The sequence below is a fragment of the Eurypyga helias genome, unplaced genomic scaffold (genome assembly GCF_000690775.1).
Source record: "Eurypyga helias isolate BGI_N326 unplaced genomic scaffold, ASM69077v1 scaffold17016, whole genome shotgun sequence".
Taxonomy (NCBI): domain Eukaryota; kingdom Metazoa; phylum Chordata; class Aves; order Eurypygiformes; family Eurypygidae; genus Eurypyga; species Eurypyga helias.
In genome coordinates this window covers 6,411-30,935 of record NW_010257382.1, presented here as the reverse complement: position 1 = coordinate 30,935, position 24,525 = coordinate 6,411, and the positions used below count along the sequence as shown (strand labels likewise).

Below are 24,525 nucleotides of genomic sequence, written 5' to 3'. Positions count from 1 at the left end.
AAATCCCCAACAAAAAGGAAGAAAAAGCTGTATGCTTGAAAGAGAGAGCTTCTCCCGAGGGCTGCTACGTGGCAGTGGTGACGGCACTTCATGGCACTGAGTGCTGTGCTCCAAAGGGCTCCTGCTGCCCTCCAGGCACAGGGAGCACCTCTGCTGACCCTCCCACTGATGCCTCCTGAAGGGACCGTCAGGGATCCTAAGGATAATCCGGCCGAATTTGGCTTTCTTAGACAAAATGGGTCAAAAAGCTTTCCTACTTGGTTGCAAACTAACATTAGGAGGATAACATTCTGAAAAACAAAACCCTTATGATCTTTGGGAGAAGAGGAACCTTCACTAATATTTTTACCTTGGGAACAGGACATAGAAGGTTTTGACACATGGAAAGGACATTTCTATAAGCTCTGAAAGCACTTGAGCTGTTCTGTCTCTAGTTTTAGTACACATACATGCATAGGTGTCCATACTCTCCTGTGTGTACCTTCCTTTTAAGCTTCCCTTTTTTCAGATAGCTTTACAGACCTTAATACAGTCAGAAAACAACCTCTTACCTGGAGATATTATATAGAAGAAGTCCTTAAACTCATCCATCCAGACCTCCGCCAGCCTCCTGTTGTTCTTGTTGATGACGTGTCCCGTGCCACCGGGGAAGGTGTAAGGTGTTGCCTTCCGGAAGACGTGGCCAACGTGGGAGCAGGTGACAATCTCAAGGGAGCCGCCGCACTGCCAAATCTGAAATTAAAACACGTGTTGGCTGAAACAAGTACAAACCACACCGAGATTATAGCAGGAGGGACTCAGGTGAGCAGCTATCTCCTGATTTATTTCCCCAGGACACAGGGAGTTTCAAGCAAAAGTTGAAGGGCAGCAGCAGGGGCACAACTCCTGAGGGCAAGGACAGGGCACAGACTTGGATTGCAATGCGATGTGAGAATGGTTCACCTGGTCCTGAGTCCTGACAGCATAAACACACACAAGCCCCGGCCTCAGAAAGGAGCCGTGATATCGTGGATTCTGTAAGGTAGGGAAGTCACCTGTGTGTTTGAGCCTCCCAGGATTTCAAAATATTTAAAGAAACAGAGAACTTTCGCTTTTATACATATATAAATACATATGTATAGATTTGTCAAAGCGGAATCACATTCGTGACCATGCTGAGCACAGCAGATCGTGGTTAACATCACGGGTGGCCACAGAAAGCGGCAAGCACTGGCACTCTGAGCACCACAGAACCACAGAAGTGAGACGCAGACACCACACGTGCGTCGCTGCTTCACACGCTGCTGAGTACCACCACCAACTCACAAAAAAATGTTATAGACAAGAGACTTTGATGAACTTTTCCTAGAAGCAAACAGTCCCTTTCCACCACTGCAGCCAAAATCTATGGTCTGAGCCAGCTCAGTACCTTCAATATAACTGAATGAGTATAAAAAATCGTATTATCCTGGACTTTAAGGCCCTGTTGTTAAAGGAAGTAACACATTTTTCTGCCAGAGCAGTATAGTCTGGCAGAACAAACATCAGTTGGTGTATTAACGGCTGTTCTGCACTTTCCCATCTTCCTATGCCCTGAAAAAAGCTAGAGAAGATGCTAAAAAGGCTGGAAGCCCATTTGCAGACCTGGAGGTGTGACGTGGGCAGCGAGGTGAACACGAGGGACACACAGAGGTTGCCATCAGATGCTTACAGGGTTACGAAGTTCTCCCAGACAACACCAATTCCTCGGGACTCGCTCCTCACTACGGCTCACCGAGAGTTTTGGCATCAAAGGTATCACCAACAGCCCAGTTCCCATTTTAGGCTCGTCCCACCCTTTGCTTTCGTCTCCTCCTCAGCAGGCAGCAGCACTCAGATCGGCTCTACCTCACTGTAGTAAAACGCCGAGTTGAAGAACCATCGGGTGTTTTAAACGGGAACGCTGGTACAGCCTGGTAATTAGAGCTCCTCGACACAAACATAAGTTACCATAGTAACTTAATGCAGATTGTATTTAATTAGGGCTAAATCCTTTTATATAATTTCATCAGTATGCTAAGTGATGTACTCCGTTGGGATAAGCAACGACAACACCAAAATAGTCTGGTGTTTAACATCTTGTGCTTGGCAGCTCAGTGACAACTAATCAGTTCAGGTGAAACCTCAAGCTGATGGGTGCCAAGGAACACGTGACCGTACCCAAAAGGCAGCAGACATTAAAACCTACACCACTGGGACGTTTACAAAGCAGCCTGGGAGCAACTCACCAGCCGGGACAGGCGGTTTCAGGTGCACTTCAACCCACGGTCTCTGCCTGAGGACCTGCATTCCCACCCAGGCTGCTCCTGCTCTCCTCCTCCGACCACTCTCCCCGGCAGGAAATTCCTCCCACATTGCCACTTTTTAAAATGTGTGTTCCTGTACATTTTTTAAAGCACGTTTTTGGCTGTCCTTGGTACAATCTGCTATCTATTACAGCTGTCACAGGAATGCAGAAGAACCTGCCCTCTCTTCAGAAGAAAGGGACTTTTATCTTCTCAGAATTATTAAAAAAGGCAAACCAATGTTCCTGAATATTCCCTGGTAAAATAACAACTTTCCAAAATCCCTGGGAGTGTCCAAGGCCAGGCTGGATGAGGCTTGGAGCACCCTGGGCTATGGAAGGTGTCCCTGCCCGTGGCAGGGGGTGGGACTGGGGGGGTTTTAAGGTCCCTTCCCACCCAAACCGTTCCGTGAATCTGTGATGAATTCATATAACAGCTAAGGATTGTGGGTTTCCAGAGATCTGTTCACCACACATACAAGACACCCTTTGCTGTTGAAGAGCTATTTGTGGACAACACCTCAGTCCAGGCAGTTCGACAATTGCCAGCAGGTTTTTACTGGCACTGGTGACTGCTCCATGTAATACTCCAAAGGTTTTGGACAGAAACTGCTATTAAATTTTATTGCAGTCTTTTTCATTTTAACATTTGTTATCTTTTTTAATCCAGCAAAACTCCCAGGGAAACAATTTACTTGATCCTATAGGTTGGGAATCAGGTATTTCCAATGAATTGTCATCTTTCTTTTTAAACCATGGCAACAATTTTCTGAATTATTGCTTTACTACAGTCCTTTTAGTCATCTGGGTTATCTTTTCCCAGCAAAAGAACAACCACCAGGGCCACTCTCCCACCCAGATGGCCACACTGGGACTTCTGCCCACCAAACCTCCGCCAAGGCTGGGCTAAGCCTTTGCTGCTGGGGCAGGGCAGGTGGGAACCGCGGCCCTTGGCTCAGCAACATTCCACTTTACTGACCTCCCACACCCCACAGCAGGCAACAAGGGCCCTGACGGCCACTAAAAGCCCCAAGGGACTAAAGACATCCCGACTGTGAATATTCGGTACAAGACTGATGCATCGCATTAGAAAAACCAACACAAACCCTCTAATTTTCACACTGAATTATTCATAAACCAGTTACTGTCACATCATAATTTTTAAGGTTGAAGGTGTCTTCCTTTCCTTCTCCTCCGGTGTTTAACCCTTCTCCTTCCACCTGAATGAATCCCCCAGAATCAGACATTCTTCCAACCATGGTCCCTCTCTGCATCTTCCAACACAGCACGTGCCACAGATTTGTTTCCCACCTTCTGTGAAAAGGTACTTAATGAAAATAAACGAACTCAGCTGCAACTCCACAGTTGAGAAGCTCCAAGAGTAACCTGTCCCCAGCCTGGCACCTCGTCCTTCGGCACCACTCAGTCCCCCACACACCAGTTCATTCCACCTCCATCTGCTCCTGACTCAGGAGGTCCTTTCCAGACCCTTCGTGAAATGTTTTGGTGGGGAAGGGATCCAGCAGATCTGCCACGTTTCCTTGCTCTGGCAAACGAGCTGTCAAACCCAGCGCGTTGGAATTTAGCTTTTCATAAACCCACGTGACACTAACCCATTTTCTCTTTTCCTTTTTTGCTTACAAATCCCAATTCCTTCAAAGTTTGTGGTAAAACACTTCATGCCATGGAATTATAACTAAAAATTAAAAATCATGCCCACATAATCTATCCCCTTTTAAACATAGGCGTTAATTATTTAGAACTACCTTTGTTTCACACACATTTAGAAACCATTTCTACCATTGCACAAGACATTTGCATTAAACTCTGTCTGGTCTCTGTGCAGCACACCGTCAGGAGTTTTTCCTCTTCCATGAGCACTGAGTCGCTGCCAGCTCCCGCAAATCTCGGCGCACGTCAATCAGAAATATTTAAGGCTAATAATAATTTGTAGGCAAATAAAAAGAACTCCGAGGCATTACTTCTAATCTTAGAACAAGAATACTCCCGTAGTTCTGCCAATGCTTATTTTTGGGTGGCTAGAATATATATTATCTACTTATATCTAAAAGCAAAATTTCACACGTGCCACCGTGCCCTTTACAGGCGAATCTCTGCAGCCCACTCCAAGCAAATCCCACCCTTTGCTTCCCGACCCTCTGCAGGACATGGCTGCGATCGCTCCGTCGTGACGGCACTGCTGAAACCAGCATCACCGGCCAGGAGGCTGTAACCACGGCGCCAGAGCTTTCCCTGGACCCCTACACCCAATGGGGATGGAACAGTAGCGTGGGTGGGGGTCTGGGCAAGCTGGGCACTGGGGCGCATGTGGCCCAGCGCCCAGATGTGGCAACAGCTGCTTCTGCACTTAACCCCTCTGAAGGGAGGTTTACTACTGGTTATTGCCTCATTCTCAGGAGTACAATGTCCTCACCGATGCCTCTTATGACAAAATAGGTACAACCATCTCCAAGAAAGATCTAATACTCTTTAAAGTTTAGAGTAAAAAACTAGAATCTCAGCTACACAGCCATAAATTACAAAAATTACAAGAATTACACAGCTATAAATACCAAAAGCAAATGCTTTACATGTTCATAATTCTGCTTACTGCATTTTAGAAACTATTTCTGTACATAAAGGGGTTCTTTTGGCACATGTGCGTGTTGACTGATGAAGGTGTTAGACTAAACCTCTCTCATGCATCAGCACCAAAGGTATGGTAAGAAACATCCCCGAAGATTAGTGCAGTCAGGGGAGTTAACACCTAAGCACAGTTACTGTAAATGAGTTAAGCTTGTTGGTTGCTATGCAGGGATGCACAAGTAATAATTAATTAAAAAACAAAAGCCTGACGACTCTGATATCAAAGATCTCTATAAGGAAATCAACCAAACTGGTGCATCTTGAGTATTTTCCCTATAGAAACATAAGAATCCTAGCACACAGAAGAACTAATGAAGGCCAAAGAAAGAGAAGAAGGTTGTGTGCTTTAAATGTAAGCACACAAACCCATTTTGAATACAATTTGTGAGCAAACTGTGCTCCTACAATTAGTTAGCCTAGTCCAGCAGCTAAGGAATATCGAAAAGCACAGAGAGATTTTTTCAATCTGTTTGCCAGGCGATTAGGGATTTATATACCCCAAATTCCACTCACCCACACACAGCATTCATTCCAATGTCACAGCGTACTTCTGAAAATAATCCCGCAGGCAGGCAACCCTTCCGGCCCCTCTGGTGCGCCCGTAATTACGTCGCCAGTCTGCCAGTCAGCCAGGTCGGCGATCCTGCTGGAGCGGCTCCCCTAAACACGGTTAAACTCCCTCTTACACCTATCGCTTAGCAGCTGAAAGTTGACACATCGCCCATAGTCGGGCTGAAAACCTGTCGTTGATCGGAATTAACGCGCCCCTCTGGAGAAGCTTCCTCGGTGGCATCCAGCCTCGCCAGCAGTTACACCTGCAAGCAGCAGCTCTCGGGGCATTGTCCCTGCTCCCTCCGCAGCACCCGTGGATGGGACATGGGGAGGGGGCTGTGCCGTGCCCATGGCCATTCCCTCGCGCCGCGACAGGCTCCTTTGCTGCCCGACGCGGAGCCTGCACCGTGCGGTTGCTGTTCACACGCGCCATGCCGCGAGTATTTCTATAGATCGGATGCTGCACTAGGTTACAAGTGAATTAAACACCACTGGCTCCTTATTCACTGACCGTAAGACTTCCTGCAACAGCAAAACCAGGAATTTCAGAGAAAAAACGCGTCAATACATCACACTACCGAGGAAATACACGTGGAACCATTTGCATATGCTCTTCTATGCTTCCAAGAGCTGCCAGAAAGCCGAAAATCAACCAGCGACTTACTCCCCTCAGAGTACACATTTTCTTTCTCTAGCCTTGCTTTGGCCCATGTGGATTATTCTAAAGAATAATCTGTATTTGCTGCTGGGCAGATTATTTCTAATACCCTTTCCAAAGCTATATGAGCTCCTTTCTGACTATCAAGTTTTCAGAGCATTCTGACTGGGAAAACAAACAGAATTCCACAGAAAATTAAAAATGTTTAAGCAATTCTATAAATAAAATTACGGTAAATGTTTAAGAAAAAAAATTAGGTTTTCGTTTACTACAGTAGGCTCCTAAAGCTGTAAGAGATTCCTGCCAGCATTCTTTTTCTCCCAACTGCTATTACTGAAAGACGTCCGCCAAAAGGCACCATTAAAGGCTGTTCAGCAACGAGCAGCAGCACAGCTAAAAGATGAAATACTGATTTACCAAGAAATCATAGAATCACTGAATAGTTTGGGTGTGCAGGGACCTTAAAGCCCCACCAGTCCCACCCCCTGCCATGGGCAGGGACACCTTCCATAGCCCAGGGTGCTCCAAGCCTCATCCAGCCTGGCCTTGGACACTCCCAGGGATGGGGCATCCACAGCTTCTCTGGGCAACCTGTTCCAGAGGAGGAGAATCCCTCAAAGGCAAAGGCACTTTGTAACATCCTTTTGAGGATGCAGGGATTAACAAAACAGGGGTTTTGGGGTTTGTCTTCTGAATATTGGACCAACACCAAAACTAATCCCTTTCCATTTGATGATGAAAACATCCGATGTAACAAGAGCCCTGGAAACATCCTTATGGCTGACTCCTACTACAGTAATTTTCCAAACCAAGATTTCTCCTCAGTGTTTGCTTGACTGCACTGAGATATTCCAGAAACCTGCTGGATAACTGCAGGTTCATAACGCGGCTGCGGGAGGAACCTCCCCAGCCCCTTAGCACTCTTCGCTACCACTTTTCTGCGGATGTTTTACACCAGAGAGGGTTTTAAATGCAGAGGCCTTGGTACTTTATTGATCCAGTTACACCTGATGTGCTTGACTACTTGGTCAGTTTTCCTTACAGACAAAGGCTCTAAACACCAAGAAATAACATCGCGTGGCTGCCTGGCATTTCCCCGGCACAAGCTCCCGGCGCTGGAAGCGCATCAATTTATTTCTGTTCTTGACTCCATGCCCTCTCACTAGGCTGATGCATGCTTGCCAGGCTGGTAATGTTTCTTGAAGTGGGAAAAATCTTTCAGAGACATAAAATAAGCCCAAAGAGTTCATCAGAAAATTCATGCGCTTCCTCTCCTCAGTCTTAACGAGTAAAATAGGGAAGCAGCTCTGCCGTTACTCCTGCTTTTATCACCAGGGCTTTCTGCAGAGAGCACACCTACTGCTGGTCTTTGTCTTTCCATGTATATTGGACAGAGATTTTGGGATTTAAAGCTGAAATTAAGATCTCACGACTGCATTCTCACAAAACGTATGTAAGTTAAGCCCATCGCTGGCTTACTCATGTAAGCAGCAAACAGAATTCAGTTCCAGTTTGAAACAGGACTCAGGCAATGACTACATGGAGAAGGAAAAATAAACAAAAAACAAACCCTCCAAGTGTAATTATATATGTGTTATATAAATTATAGAAGTGCCCTGGAAGCAGAACCAGAGAAACTGTACCAAGGGCAGAGGTATCAGCTCAACCTGCACTACACACACCCCAAATCATCCCAAACAGGAGCTGGCTGACCCGTGCCAGGAACCCCAATGAGCTTCCCACGCAGCTGCCAAGAGCCCGGGCACAACAGCACAGGATGAAGACAGAACACCACCACTCAATCACTAATTCTCAGGGAAGGTTTTCAAAATACATGAGCATTATTCGAGCAGGAGCATGCATCAAGAATATCCTATTTAGGGCATTCCCTTACCATACGCTGGAAGCTGAATACATGCTCACACGCTGCTCTCAGCAGAAGATCAAACGCTTTCTGCCAAAATGAATCTATTACGCCAGGGAGTGGGAAGAGGCCATGGAATTGGAAATTATCTTATTCTGTTGCACTTACAAGGCCTGACAGAAAAATGATCAATATTTGTGCCTTGGTTAACAAAAACAGCCACTGCCAAAAGCAGCCAACAGAGAATCAACTCCCATATATTGTCCAATATGGACTCAAAAAAGCCCACCTTGTTCGCCCCTTTGTATTAGAGATAGTTTTTCAGGGATCACAGTTTTTTGATGAAAACCCAGTGTTCTTCCAAAAAGAGAGAGAAGTATTTTAGAGTCTCCACTAATGAGAATGGGATCTTCCCACAGTAATGACCAAAAATGGGTCCTGCAACAGGTTTTCTGTAAGCGATAACAAACACCAGCAATGACAAACAGCTTCGAGGTGGCCTCTGTCAGGGTTCAATCATGGAACCACAGAATGGCGTGGGTGGGAAGGACATCAAAGACCATCTAGTGCCACCCCCTGCCACGGGCAGGGACACCTTCCATAGCCCAGGGTGCTCGAAGCCTCATCCAGCCTGGCCTTGGACACTCCCAGGGATGGGGCATCCACAGCTTCTCTGGGCAACCTGTCCCAGTGCTCCCACCCTCTGCGGGAAGAATTCCTTCCTGATGTCCCATCTCCATCTCCCTCTTTCCGTTTAAACCCATTGCTCCTTGTCCTGTCACTCTCTGCCCTTGGAAAAAGTCCCCCCTCAGCTTTCTTGTAGCCCCCCAGGCACTGGAAGGGGCTCTGAGGGCTCCCCGGAGCTTCCCTTCTCCAGGCTGACCCCCCCACCTCTCCCAGCCTGTCCCCATGGCAGAGGGGCTCACTTTACAGAAATCACACACTCAGACATTCAGTGAAAAAAGAGCTGTAGTAACATGCAGATTTAGTCTGTAAGAGGCACATATTTAATGCTTTAAAGCAGTGCTGGCCCCTCTCTGCTCTAGAGATCACTTCCACAGACATGAAAAACAAGCCAACTAACAGACTTAAGTTAAAAATAAGCTCATATATAGGTGCCTGTATACATCCAAGGAATATTTTAGGGGTCCATACACCAAAAAAAAAAGAAGTTGAAATCCACTGATTTCAAGCGCTAACACTCAGAAGTAATTCTACCCCTCTGTTTTACTGGGAAGTGAACTAATACAGCTTACAGAAAATGGCCTGAAAACGCTTTCCAATTCTCAGTTGACCTTCTCCAGAAATTCTTGCTTCACAAAAATCTTCCAAGTAGTTTCTGTCCATAGAAAATAGTCTGCCAGCCCTGGCTGAAGGCAAAAGACAACAAAAATAAGGGCAAGAGGGATATCCCCCTGATGTGCTACGGGTAGCAGATATGTACACCAGGGTTTATTTGGCATACTTACTCAAAATGCATAAGCTGTGCTCCATCAGATACCTTCAAAGTCATTTTCAACATCCTTTCTAAAAACTACTTATCATAGATTCAATTTTTCCAGTTTTCCTGTATGCCTAACAGACAATGACTAAATGCATTTCACTCCAAGAGCTTTTAGTCTCGTCGTGGCAGCGTACCTTACCCCCGGCAGAAACACGGGCACTGTTCTGCAGGATGTGCAGTTTCTCTGCGAGCGCAGAATTAAGATCCCAGCCAGAACTTGCAAGTTCATGATGACACACACTTTCAAAAACCTCTGTTAAAACATGTATTTGAATTCGATACAAATTCATATCTTGTTTATAGCAGTTAGCATTTGCACAAAAGCCTCGTTTCTTTTATAAAGGTTTTGCTAAAATACACATTATTTTGAAAGTGCAAAAATTTCCAAACAGTAATAAAATGTTTCATGCAGTAAAAAAGAACCAAAATACTATAATGAGGCATTCCCAAATGTCTTGAGAATTTACATTAACACGTGTCTTGCACGACAGCTAAAGCAGAAGTGCCCTGTCCGCAGCGCAGGAACCGTTACAGCACAACTGTGTGTGTTGACAGAAAATGAAGGAAAATGGCAATTACCCTAAAAGACATTTCAAGATTCTCGCCACCCCAGATATCCATTCCTGCATCGTAAGTTCCTATCTCTTCAAAGTAGTTTCTGTCAATAGAAAATAGGCCACCAGCCATAGTAGGGGTCCTAGTTGAAAACAAACAGAAAAAAAGAAAAAAGAAGAAAAAGAAAAGAAAAAATACCTTTTGAAAGACACTGTGGAATTTATTACGCGACACTACAGTACATTTCACTACCTCAGACATTTTGACTATAAACATATTCTACACACAGCAACTTAAGTACAAACTGCTAACAGTAACGACGTGGTTTCGCCTGCGTCCTCCGCGCCTGCCGTCCGGGCAGAGCTCCCGGAAGCCGAGAGCGCTGCCCGCGGGAGCACGGCAGGACTGCTCCCTGCAGTGCCGCACATCCTTTCAGGAGCATTGCAATGGTAAAGTGGATGGAATTTTGGCCTTCTGCATCCAGAACAGCAGTTCGAATCCAATCTGAAATGCTTGGCGAGGAGAGTTTAATGCCTCAGCTTTGCCTCAGAGGGAGACTAAATGTGCATAAAATTACCAGGCATAATCTCTCTTAACAGGATTATAAATCCTTACAACAGGCAAATCCAGTCAGAGTGCAACTTCTCTTTGTGTAAAGATCTCCTCTCTCCCCGTAAATACCTGCTCTATGGTTTCCAGCACGTGAAGCCTACGTGAAAGGAAAAATGCTCACCTCAGCAGCAGGAGCCCAGCCCCGGGTTACTGCACCCACCAAACCCAGGCGGGGGGCACGCGCGCGGACTGGACTGCGCAGCGCCAGGGGTTGCCCCAAGCCAAAACGTGTCCCTGCAGACATTCTTCCCGCAGATGGTGGGAGCACTGGGACAGGCTGCCCAGAGAAGCTGTGGATGCCCCATCCCTGGGAGTGTCCAAGGCCAGGCTGGATGAGGCTTGGAGCACCCTGGGCTATGGAAGGTGTCCCCGCTCATGACAGGGGGTGGCACTGGAGGGGCTTTGAGGTCCCTTCCCACCCAAACCAGCCTGTGATTGCCACGGGAGCTGCACCCCAGTGTCCCCCCATCAGCCAAGCTCAGGCACGCAGCAACAGATGGGCTTTGGTGTAATGAGTCTGCTGAGGTCTCAGCATCCCCATGCCTACAGGCTTTGCTGCTGAGGACCTCAGGCACGCTAACGTAGCTGCGGATCAAGCCTTGATGGTCAACTACCAGCCACGTTCTGCCCTCAGCTTCAACAACAACTGCCAAGGGAGCAAGACCGGGTTGTGAAAATGCATACCCTAACGCTAGCTCAACACGTACACGCACATCCGCACACAAGCACGCCGGTAACTGTGGCTGGTCACAAAAATGAACTCATTCACCCAGTTATTCAGCAACTGGTTGCGAAGACTGCTCGGAATAGCGGATACTCAGCAGTCAGGTTAGGCACCAGCCTCTCTCCCCTGAACCTGTTCAAGAGCAGCATTCCCAGCGCCAGCACTTCCACCCATGTGAAGCTCAGCTTCCGTGGGAGCTCCAACATTCGGAGCCAACGCTGATTTAAAAGAAGCTCCCAGGACTCTTCCAAAAAGCAAGTCAACTGCAGCAAAAGTGTTCCTGTGCAATCGAGGGGAAAAGCTGAAAGAGGGGCTTCCCAGGGGCTCCCACCCATGGCAGAACCTGCGTGGCTGGGGCATTTCTCGGATTTTCCTTTAGGAACTTTCCTACGTCCTACGTGTCACACGAGCCACAGCACACGGCATCACCACGTTACGTTACGGGTTAGCGTGGGTGACAAGCCCTTTCCTGTCCCATGGACACGGGATCTGCGGGACAGTGTTGTGCTGCACACAGCCTTTCCCGTGCTGGGATCGGACACTGCCCTGGCAGTATGAAGTCCTTTACTTACCCTCAAACCCCACAGATCCAGGTAATTTGCCTGCTGTGCAATTATTCCCTCTTCTGCCCGAGCTGGATATCATTACTCCCCGAAAAAACTCACAGGGTTTAGCAACGAAGTAATACCGGACCCCGAGTTTACCTACACTTCGTTTCTATTTTTCTCACTGTGCTCTCAGTGCCAAAAGCTCAGTTAATTAACTGTCTGTCATTTGGACAGGGCTAAACCTTCCCAGGTTTCAAAGCCGCTTTACACAAAGGTAAAGCTGATCCCTGAGCTACCGGAGGTACCCTGCGTGCAGGCAGAGCAGATGGGGACGCCGGGTGGTGTGACCCTCCCCGACTGCTGTCACGAGGGTTAAACACCATCTAGCACAGGGAGAACAAAAGAAATCTTTCTTAATTGAACTGGTTTTGTGCCAGATGATTACCAATGCAAAAATATTAGATATAAAAGAAATTTCTCTTACTGGGTACCTAGAAACTCTGCGGGTCTATGCAAAACTACTTACACCGATATGAAAAGTGCTCAGTCGTTGGTTTATTCACCTACCTGACAACTGGCCAAGTTCCCACGGGACTCTCAGCAAGTCACAAACACATCCATGAGCCTCTGCCCAGCACCACACGAACAAACCTCAGCACACCCCTGCACTGACCTCCCATCTCACTAACCTGAGCGCCACTGGTTTCAGCCAAAAAACACCACCCCCATTTCTCTGCCTGCAACAGAAACCCTCATCCTCTGTCTCCTTCCTCCTCCTCCTCTCCTTCCCAGGAGGAAGAGAGTCTTAGACTGAATGGTAGGGAACTTCCTATTCTTGCAAAGACTCAGTCTTAAGCAACTTCTGAATGATGCCACTGAACTGCACCCACAGATCTGGATTCTTCTGAAACGTCATCAGCAACCGCTCATGAGGAACAAACAGCCTTTTCCTAGGAACTCGCTAATTGAAATTGGAAGTGCTGAGCTTCATGCTGCAAAAATGTAAGTAACTGTGCACAACGTGCGCCACGGATTCTCAAATAACTGCAGCGCAGCAGGCAGGACTATCCCCCGTTACGTACATTTAACGTTACACAAACGGATCTGTGGAGCTTTTGCTGTAAAACCAGCTGAAACAGTAATATTAGAAACCATAAGGGTTCCTACAGGTTTTTATCTCAGCTTTGCACCTATTAGCTGTATTTTGCCTACTTGGAGTCATGCTAACAACTACAGTAATGTGTTATGATTAACTCTAATCATCATTCAAACCCACTTTTAATTTTATTTTGGAGATAACGTCTGCTTCTCATGTCTGCAATTATTAGCAGCAAGCAGGATTCCCATTCCTGTACCTTCCCATAAGAGAAACTGCAGAGCGTAAAGTATCTCCATGAGCCTGGGTTTGCCGTATCCCAATGATCCCTGACCCCAGTGGCACGGCAAGCTGGGCTGAAGGCAAGTGAGGAGGAGCTGGCACGGTCTCCAGAACCACATAATGTCACCTCACCCTGTGTCCTCCAACCTCCCCGACCTGCGCATCCACCCAAAGGGGTCCAACCGTCACAAGGACAGCATCCCTAAGGAACAAGACTGCTATTTATGTCGCCTGGAATAAGGGTTTCACACCAGTTTCAAATACTGCTTTACTTCATCTAGGCAGTATTGACTGTAGCCACCTCAAAGTTTAATCAGCCATAATAAGAAGATGATAAATGCAGTAAGCTCTTCATATTTGATCTTGTATTTTTCCTCTCAATAACTAATTTACACTCAAGAAACGATTTTCTGGAACAAAATGTATTTTTTTGTGTTTATAATATTAGCCTGGAGTGTCTTCAGCTTAAAAAAGTATGGAAATATCCATAGAAATGTGCTGTGCAGAGACTGCAAGCACAGAAACACTTCATGTTTTTAATACTGTAGATGCAAGAAGACACGATGTTTGTAAACCGATCTGAGTGCAGGCAATTCTACTGCCGCAAGCAAAATCACAGAAGGAGAAATGAGTTCGCTGTAAGACAAAGGATGTTCTGCAAAGCACAAACAGCGTGCAAGGATTTTTCAGCGGAAACAGAAGACTGAAAGGTGTAGCAAGAGCCCAGGCTTCAGCTGGCACTACCCATGAGCATCTACCACTGGATCAAGCCTGAGAAGGAGCTGCACTGCCTAGAGCTCTCCGCTTTCCTGATTCCCAGATGTACCCACACCCACCAGATCGCCCGCAGGAAGCTTCAGTTCCAAGCTCCACCTCCGCACAGGGCAAACCATCCAGGTTTTGCTCCCAGAGAGTCCTCTGGGAAGAGAAGGGGGCTCTGCGCTTAAAATAACACATTTTGACAGGGTCTAATGGTTTACAAAGTGTGCAAAGCCGGAGGTTACTCCGGTGACGGTGAAAGTTACAGCATTTATACAGGAACAAGGTAAAATCCTGAGGGGCAGAACAGCAATGAATAAATAGCCTTTGCTATTCAAACAAAAGAAAATACAAACGTACCCATAGGCACGGGCCCGCGGGGGGTTCTGTACCTTCGGATAAGAAACGTACCCCTAAAGCAACACCCACAGCTCATGCAGGACTTCTGCAAATAGACCCAGAAAAAATACATTCCGACTGATCCTAATGAACCTCATGGAGAGAAATAGGTGCCGTGAACAACTATGCCTCCAGGAACATCCTTTTCCTCAGGGATTTCTTTAAACAGCCCCTTCCTGTTTTCACTTTGCAGTTTCAGCCCAAACATGGACACCGCCTCACCTGAAAGCTCCCCGGTGTCACTTCTGCACGTGTAAAAATACTGTAGGTACACTGGAAAAAAATCCCAAGAAATCCCAGTGTCTGATGACCACCGACTTCCATCCCCTCCTCCCGTGGGATGGGGAGTACCGGGAAGGGATCGGGGAGAGGCAGCAGGAGGACAAGTCCCCGGTGTTAGCGCTGCCCACCTTCATCTGCCGCCTTCAAACTGGGAGTGCCTGCCAACTGGAAAGGCTTTCGCTACCTTTGGAAAAGCTGTGATCCTCTGGGGAGGGGTTCCCATGCCAGACTATCCTGGGGAAGGCCACGCTATCGTGGTGTTTGCTGACCTGAGAGCACGCTAGGTAAGGGAAAAAGAGAATGAGAACAAGAGAAGGGACATCGCACCGGGGTTTAAGAGCCAGAAGAAGGGAATTAAGGGGCAGACGGGACTAGTGGGTGAGGAGCAGGAATAGCGTAAACATACGGATCTGGGATCAGGGCCTGTCCTGTCCGAGGCATCACTCATTAGAGTGAGAGGCACCTAGGCACCCCCACTGTTCGGTTTGCTAAAAGCAGGACAACCAACCTGCCTTTTCTCCTGGATGTCAGCAAGAAAGCTCTTCTACAGCCGCACTGCATGGCAATTATCTGTGGGGGTTTAATACCAGTCACTGAATTCATTAACCTTTTCCCACTAAATCTAGAGATTCCAGCAAAGGCAGATATTTCGGTTGAGTCAAATACCTAATTCAGGAATGTAGCAGTCCCTCTAGCTCCCTGGGCAGGCAAGCAAAGGGCATTTCAGACCTCTGAGCTGGAGAGCATCAGGCAGCCTCCGCTGAGAGCTCAGCACCTTCGCCCTTCACTTCTCTGGGGCTAATGGTCACAGTGGATGTGATGGCTGAACTCCCTCCCCACTGACCGGTGAGCTCTCAGCAGCAGCTATCCTCATCTCTTCCACACAAACACACACCCAGTAATACAAATCATACAGAAATGACAGATTGCATGTAAACTCATTCGTAGTTTTAAAATGTATGCGTTACGATTTTAACTCCTAAAAGCAACGGTAGGGATTTATCAGTGCTGCTATGGAAGATAAATATTTCAAGGAAAGCTTTTGTCCATTCCATGGATTTTTAACATAACAAAAAGCAGAATTTGAGTGCAGCAGTTATATTATGCACCCATGCAAACACGTAAGCCCATGATGTTTATACAGTCTATACTTATTCCATTGATTGCAAAGAAAAAAAAAATATAAATGAGGACCTATTCAACCTACATGAGACTGAAATAATGGCACAGAATGTCGAAAGCACCATGGAACATAAAGAAAATGAACTCGCCAATTTGTTGCTAGATTTTTAGTATGGGTTAGGCTTTTGTTAATTTTTATCCCCCCGGTCTTTTCAATATTCAGGTGGCAGCAGCTGCCGAAAGCATTCTTAACTTAAACCGAAGCAGTACACTTTTTCCCTCTGGATGCAGAACCTGTGGCTGTGTTTCTGACTGCCCAGGTACCGCCACAGTCTCTCGGACTGCATCTGATGAGCGCTTGGAAACACCAGCTCGTGCTGAAAAGCAGCTGACGCCTTCCTAAATGTGGTTTCCTCTAGGAAAGCCGTTATAGATGGCAGCTCCATGGCTCCCTTGCTTTGCTGGTTCCCCTCCCAACAGGTAAAAGGGAAAATGAAACAGGGAGCCCCTTCTTCTGACACCAAAGGGACGGAAATGCCCCCACAATGTGGTTGGAAAGGGCATGTGTATGTCCAAAAGCCGACACTTTGGTCTTCAGCCAGCACAATTCCACACCCTCGGAGCCACCTCTTCACTCTGAAGCATTTGGGTAAGTGACAATCATGGGACGCGTGGCACTTATACACCCCCAACTCCTTCACCCAAGCTCTGTTCACTACCACCCACCCAAGCTCTGCTTGCTACCACCCATCGTACCAGGACAATCCCAAAAAGCCCAGGCAATCGCAGCTAAAAGCTGGAGGGGGAAAAAAGGAAAAAAAAAAGCCTCTTTTTTTTTTGTTTTCATAATTTTCAGAGTCAATTACATGCCTGATTCTGGATTAACTTTAAGTACCACTCCACTTCGAGATAAGGAAATAAGAACTGGGATTTGCATTTCTTTGAAAACTCATGGTGCCTGCAAAGGGATTCAGCCCGGAGAGCCAGGATAAACAGAGCACGGCGAGTGACACGGCGCGAGGCTGCGCAGCTCGTTAGGATAATTAGCCCTGCCAACCTTCACGCACACCTCGGCTTTAATGAAATAGCTGCTGGAAGACTTCACAGCTGAGTGATGATACTTGACATCATGAGAAGAACAGTTTTATTGCCTCGGGAACAGCATCATTCCCCTCCGCTCCTGCCCTGGGGGCCCTGCTTGCTCTTCCTGAGAACAACATCCACAAAAAATCCAGCCCTTCCCCTGACTCCCGGCTTTGAAGGACAAGCAGTGACAGGTTTTGGCCATTTCCCAGGCTAAGGAATTGTGAAAGGCTTTTCTTTCCCATCGCCTGCCTCACGTGGGAGTGTTTCTGTGCTGTGAGTGCTGCCCCCTGAGTTGGCTCTCCCTTTATCTGCCTGTTGCGCACAATCGGGGGAATGCAGGACTGGAATTCTGTCCACTTCATCATGTCTCAGGTTTGGAACCATTACATCCACTTGAGAAAGCTTTTTTAGTTTTGCAGTTTTTAAGCTTTTCATGAAGACCACAGAAGCTATCAGAGCTGAGCAAATAACCCATTGCAAGTAATTTTTCCAATTTGTTCTGTTTCAGCTTCATTTAAAATTTTTCTAGAGGCTTTGTTACAGGCTGTTTGAGCAATTAAACAGAAAGAGGTCAGGAGTGATCACAGGAGTTCAGGACACTCTTGAATCACTTTGGACTGAGTTTGCATGGGCATCAATTTTCTGGGCAATAAGAGCATGCATTGTAAGTGCAAATCGTTATAACTGAATGGGTGCAAGGTTCAAAAATGTGTCTTTCAGAAATATGTTCCAGCATTTGTCTAGATTATGAAAAAACAGTAACATCTGTAAACACAAGGTCAACAGGTTGTTTGCAGAAAACAAGCACAGAGGGAACTTAAAAAACAGGTGTATATTTTGCATTCTGAATGTCGAAAAGAAAGTATACATGAGTCTTCTCAGCTCTGATAACTACACTGCAGCACTAAGGATAGGTCAGGTCTTGGTCTTCTCTACCCTGAGCTATCTATAGCTCAGTACCCTGAACTACACCACGACTATCTGACATGTGTTCTCTGACACTGCAGCAAAATCTTAGGTATTCAGGTTATTTTCTACATCAACAAGTAGAGAGTAGAGTCTTGATTCTCCTTACCTTACAGGCAAGGTCCTGTCTCCTTTCCTCCTGTCCATCTCTCTCTGGGGAACGGGGTACCAGCGGAAGTTCAGCTTCCAGTTAAACCCTCCGTAAGTCATGTCTGATCCAGCCATGTACTCAAACGTGTCATCACTGATCACATCAATGATCGGGCAGACAACAGTTTTCCTGTAAGAAAACAGATGATTTTTTCACGTTAGCATGCTGAATATCCCATTGCTTTACTTGCAGGCTTCTTTGCATAAAACCCCCTTTACCACCACTCTGGGCAGGGCTGCTCTTCCAGAAACGAGGCCATGCATCATTCCCCTTTTCTGCTCTCCACGACTTTTTGGACACACTACGGTCCCAAGAGCTGGAAGCTGCCAGCACCCAACGCTGCCCAGGGCTCCCACTCCTCTGCCAAATCCTCTTCCCAGAGCGGGAGAGACTGCCACACGCTCCACCCCGGCAGCACAGACCACACCGTAGTGATAAATTCTCCTCGTTCTTCCTTACATCCTCTTACATCCTTACATCTTTCCTACATCCTTACATCCTGACACACCGCTCTCCTGTACACCTCGCTAAGGCTGGCAGTGTGGGGACAAACACAACAGAGGGTATTTTTGCTCGAGCAGTGCTGGTTTTAACACGTGTACACGCATGCCTCGGGGAACACGTGCAATGCGTTCTGTAAAGGAGAACAAATCCCATCTCCCACGTGCACCTCGGCAGCTGGTGCTGCCCACCCCTGTGTGGCTGCTCCTCCACCGAGCAGAGAAGGGCTGTGGCTGCTGCAGCACTGCCAGAGAGGACAACGTGGGTTTCAAGTCTCATGTGCGGGGCTTTTATGCAATTATGCACGAAAAAAAGAGGAAAATTGCATCATCTACTGGAAAAATAAAAAAGAAAGTGGGGGTGAAAAGATACTAAAAAAAAAAAAAAGACTGAATTTCACACATTATTGGAGGTCACATGAAGAAAAAGTCATGCCTGTTAGAAGAAAGTTGGTCACCAGGGTGGGGGACACCTAGACCTTAAGAAAGTAAATGGCAGAAGTTGCTACCATTACTGACATTATTAAGATTGGATATCAGGGAAAAATGCCTTCCCGGAAAGGGCTGTCAGGGGTTGGAAGGGGCTGCCCAGGGAGGGGGGAGTCCCCATCCCAGGAGGGGTTTCAGAGCCGTGTGGACGAGGCGCTCAGGGACAGGGGTCAGTGGTGGCCTTGGCAGTGCTGAGCTGACAGTTGGACTCGATGGGCTTTAAGGTGTTTTCCAGCCTAAGTGATCCTGTGATTACATAAATCTATGATTCTGTGATTACTGTCAACAACCAAAATCCTGCTGTAAGAACCAAAAGCTTATTATATATTTATTTAGGAATTAGATTTTGTTACAAATATTAGAGAATGCCCTTTCTTCATGATAAATTTTAAAAATCTTCATTTTCAGATCAACCATTTTCATTTCAACTTTTTAGCAGCACAGCAAATCCAAGGAACGCCTCGGAAGCACGAGACAGGCGCTGCCCCCGGCAGCAGGAGAGCCACCCTTACCTGTCCTCCTTTATCCTGGCCAGCAGCGGCTCGAGCCAGCCCAGGGTGCACTCACAGTGCGCGTCCAGGAACGTTATCACCTGCCCTTTAGAGGCTGCTGCTCCTCGGAGCCGCGCGCGGATCAGTCCCGACCTCTGCTCCATCCGAATGATTTTTACGGAGACTTCCAGGTTTTTCACGTAATTCTCTAATGAGGCCTTCAAAAACTCTGCCACAGATCATAAGAAAAAAAACCAATACCAAAACCAGAAGAAAAGCGTTATTTTTACCTGGTTCAGCAACTAACGATGACTCCAAATACAACTGCAGCAGCACCTCTGCATCATGCCCAGCCCTCCGGGGACGGCCACGCACGAACGCTGCTGTAACGCGGGAGAGGCATTCTGAGAGAGTCAGAGTCCTTCCGAGGGCGGGACACCGAGCTACGGAGGTTCACACCATCACCGTCACCGTGTTCAGTACAGCCCCAGGGCAAACGGCCCACACGTACCCATGCGCCTGCCAGCACATCGCAGGAAAAGATCAAAAATTTTGAAGGAGCCAGGATCAGCTTCCTCGAAATAAACCAGTCACCAATAGCGACTGCAAAGCCATTACACTTCTGCTGGTTTGCCTGTGGTCACATACAAATATGGCTGTTTTTAATGAATTTCACCATGTTAGCCCTTTAGGAATCCAAAACTTTGCTAAAGTTTCCTTTCCCCAAGGAAAAATCGTAGCTACTTGGGCTAAAGTCTTCCTCCACCTTCCAGCACAGGGAAACTCTAAACCTTCTCGTTGTCCGAAGCAGGGAAATCCAGGAGAGCAATTACAGTTAGTGCTACACGGGGCAGAAAGAAAGGATGGCTTAGCTTGCATCCTCTGTCTCTCAACAGCTGCAGCTCTGTGTTGTATCTGCTGTTAGATACATTTGGCTACTCCAGGAAAAGTTATAATTCCATGAATTCCATTTACAGAACACAGTCTGATTCCTTTTACATGTAATATCAGTTTTACATGCAGGCAGTTTTCTTTCTAAACCCTGGATTTAGAAAGGAAGGGAAGAAAAAAAAAGCCAAGACCTAAAGAAATGAACCACAAATAGGAGAAACAAGGAAATTGGCTCAGTCTGGATATTCAGGAAAAGCTGAAACGCAGAAGAGGGAGGGGGGGTGAGAGACAGCAAGAGAGAGACAGGGGGATGTGGAAAAGGACTCTTGCAGTAATACGAAATGATAAACCATGGGGCAATAAAGCACTGATGAAATCCTGGATAGAGCACCCTACACACAACTTCCGAGCCAACAACCAACCCTTGGCTCCAATACTCCCTGTGAGTGCACTCCAGCTCTGTCCATACCTGCCAGACTCTGCCTGCGGCCGTCGGAGACGCTCAGCGAGAGGCGCGGGTCTGGTTCAGCACCAGAAGGGAGCCACGCTGCACAACCCTTTCTGCCAGATGCTCAAACACGCGGCACCAAACCAGGCGGAACAGGACTCCTCTCTCCCCAGACCTACCTCTCTCGCTGGCATCGTCCACCAGGATGATTTCGGAAAGCAGGCGGTGCGGCGAGCGATTGATAACGCTGTACACGGTGCGGAGCAGAGTACTCCAGGCTTCGTTGTGAAACACAATGACGACACTCGTGTTGGGCAGTTCGTCGGGGTAGACTTTTGTCTTGCACCTGCCAAAAAAATAAACCAGAAAAAACACAGAAGGAAAGAGGGGTTAATCTTTCAGAAAATCTTAAAGAGCTCTACCGACAGGACAGCCTGGAAAAGGGGCTTCAAGCCTGTTGAGCTGGATACGTTTCAAACCGGTTACTGAGCTTGTCAAGCTCCCAAGCCAGAAGCCCAAAGGCAGAGGGAATGTCAAACTGTGCTGTCTTGCTAAGTACAGAGCTGTCCGAGACCTCCCTATCCTTGCTGGGAAGAAAAAAGCTACTATTTTCTAGAACGTTCTATGTGCCCATTCAACGGACTAATGAGGAGTCAGTAAGCACCCCTAGTTTTGGAAAATGCAGAAATTAAGGCAAAGTAAACAACAGATACAAACAGAGTTGATGGTTTCAGCTTTGCCAAGCAATGTTTACTTTAAGCCAAGGACTTTTTCAGTTTCCCATACTGCTTCTGTTCTGGGGGACACAGCCCGGACAGCTGACCCCAACTGACCAAAGGGCCATTTCATGCCACCAAACGTCATGCTCAGTATATACGTTGAGGGGACCTGGCTGGGGGCCTCCTCCACTCTCTGTCTCTCGCTTCTCAGGGCCGGGCATCAGTCAGCCAATGGAGAGCCGTAGTATCATCAGTTCTGGCATTTTTTCCCATTGCTGTTTTCCTTCTCAGTACGTATTATTACTATTAATAGCAGCATTTTCATTACGTAGTAGTATCATTAATTTATTTCATTTATTTTCAATTACTAAATGGTTCTTCTCTCAACCCATGAGTTTTCTCACCTTTTTTTCCTCCGATTCTCTCCCCCACCCCACCTGGCAGGGGGGAGGTGAGCGAGTGGCTGTGTGGTGCTCAGTTGCTGACTGGGGCTAAACCACGACACACACACAAGTCATCAGTAGCTGGATCTGACAGCAGGAAGTCCAACACTAACAGTGACTATATATATCTCTATATAAATGTATGCACACACCCCTCCAGTCTTGACATCAATTTGATGAGGACCACAGAAGTTTGCTGCTAGCCAGCCCACTTTCACAACTACAGCAATCTAATTAATCATACAACTATCCATCAATTAGGAGTGAGATTCAAGAGTCCTGACAAACAAGTAACAGTCCTTTACTAGTTATCATCCGCGACGACACCCTCAGTTTAACCAGAGGTGTCTATAGGAGGGTGAGCCCAGCAGGACAGTGTGTCCAGCAAAGGACATTGTGAATTCACTTGTTTCCAAGGCACAGTACAAGTTTTCCTCACGCGCATGACTGTCCTTGGAAGGCATCTCGTGTCAACCCTGGCATCGGGAAGTCAGATATCAAAGCCTGAGGAACTGAAAGGCTGTAGTAAAAAGCTCAGCGTTGCTTATGTTCAGAGTTGTCTCCCGGAGCTTAACATCATACTTCAAAGTACATACAAAGCTGGAATGAATCCTGCTTTTAAAACAGTCTTTTTAACCACATTTAAAACAGATACAATTTTGGAAATTGGAAAAGAAGTGCTCCACAAGATTATGTTTTAAAATAGTGAGAAATGCACGTCAGTACCGAAACAAGGTAAGAAAAGGGGTTTTCCTTGTTTGCCGTTTAACAGCAATTTTGTAGTGCCAATGCAATATTAATGAACAGATTGTTTATCGTCACGTTGTAATTGCCAGGATCTTCAGTATTTTCACCATCATTCTCATTATCCTCCAAGGTGTCTTAGGGTATCCAGACTAGCTAAGGGCGAGATGAGCCGAGGACAGTCATCAAGAGGTCGCGTGTCCTACGTTTTGCAGCAAGAGTCCAATCTAAATAATCACAAATCTGGTCATAAAAACCCCATGAACAGCATCATATCTATACGTCCTTCTTCAAAAGTTTCACAATGACACTACATCAGATACTGCACCATGAAGTGAGGAATCCTTCCCTTTTCATTACATTTGCCTCTGTCCAGACCAAAAGACTGGGCTGCACGTTGCTCCTTAATTTCCCAGACGATTACATGGTGGGATTATCCTCTCCGGAGGAGGATTATTCCATCCCAAATCAGTTCATTCTCTAGGTCTGCTAGGTATAGTTCCCCAGGTACACCAGGTGACGTGGGGGGATTTATTACTATCGTATCTGCTCAGCAGAGACTAAATTAAATCTATTCACTTTGTTTAACTTGGGTCATTTGACTTTGGCAGAAAACGTAAATGCTGGTAGTTTGTCCACGTTACGGCATTAAATCACCGCGGACCCATCGTTTATTCAAAGGTACTGCAGCACTTACCCCACCAAGGGTGATGGTCAGCCCAGTCTGGGTGACAAACTGCCCTGTGCTGACCCCCACAACACCCAGACAGTCACAACGACAGACAGCCACTCCAAGAGGGGCAGCTCCACAAATTTAACTGTTTTCTGCATTCTGGGAGTTCCTGGAGACCCACTGGCACTGGTGGAGAGTTGGTTTTGCACAACAGAGGCCAAGGGCAAGACGCTAACTAGGCATCAGCACTGTGAACAACGGGCACTCGCAGCCCAGCCCCGACACCACGAATGAGATCTGCAGAGATTTTTAGATATATCTTTGGGTTGTTCATACTTATGGCTTAGCTGTCGTACCGGTACAAGCTTTTGGGCTCCCTCCAAAGCCATAAGCAAAGCACAGATGAGCACAACCTAAGTTATTTGGGTGACATACCGATTCTGATGACTTTGTCTTCAAAAGACAGCGTCCCGGGACAGCAATACGTCAACCTCACCTTAACAACCATAACGTTTCAGGGCAGATGCTCAAGGCATATTCCATGGTGCGTTACGTTTTATTTCTTACAGAGTATTCCCTCCTCCCTCGGAAAGGTTTTACCACAGGCAGACAGTGACTTGAGGACCAAATTTTTAAAAAGCAATTGGTCTTGGTTAGCCAACTGCACACAGAGAAGAAGTCATTAGAGCTTGTTAATTGATGAGTGTGTGTGTAACACAGCTGACTCCTGCACTGGTCACTGGGATGACTCGAGTCCGGAACCAGCGCTCCCGTGGTGAAAACATTTATTGCTGGAATTAAACTAGAATGGGGGGAGACTTCTTCCAAGGGCAGGGAGTGACAGGACAAGGGGTAACGGGTTTAAATGGAAAGAGGGAGATTGAGATGGGACATCAGGAAGGAATTCTTCCCGCAGAGGGTGGGGAGGCACTGGGACAGGTTGCCCAGAGAAGCTGTGGATGCCTCATCCCTGGAAGTGTCCAAGGTCAGGCTGGATGAGGCTTGGAGCACCCTGGGCT

General features: G+C 47.0%; 1 protein-coding gene across 1 annotated transcript; it reads right to left on the bottom strand.

Annotated features, from left to right (window-relative positions):
• Positions 1-551: 551 nt before the first annotated feature.
• GALNT13 (polypeptide N-acetylgalactosaminyltransferase 13) lies at positions 552-21,273 on the bottom strand (the record flags this gene model as incomplete). Its single annotated transcript, XM_010153995.1, has 5 exons — positions 552-732; positions 10,106-10,223; positions 18,067-18,237; positions 19,610-19,817; positions 21,107-21,273. Coding segments are annotated over 5 exons (845 nt in total), but the record flags the coding sequence as incomplete, so codon positions are not given.
• Between the last annotated feature and the right edge of the window lie 3,252 nt (positions 21,274-24,525).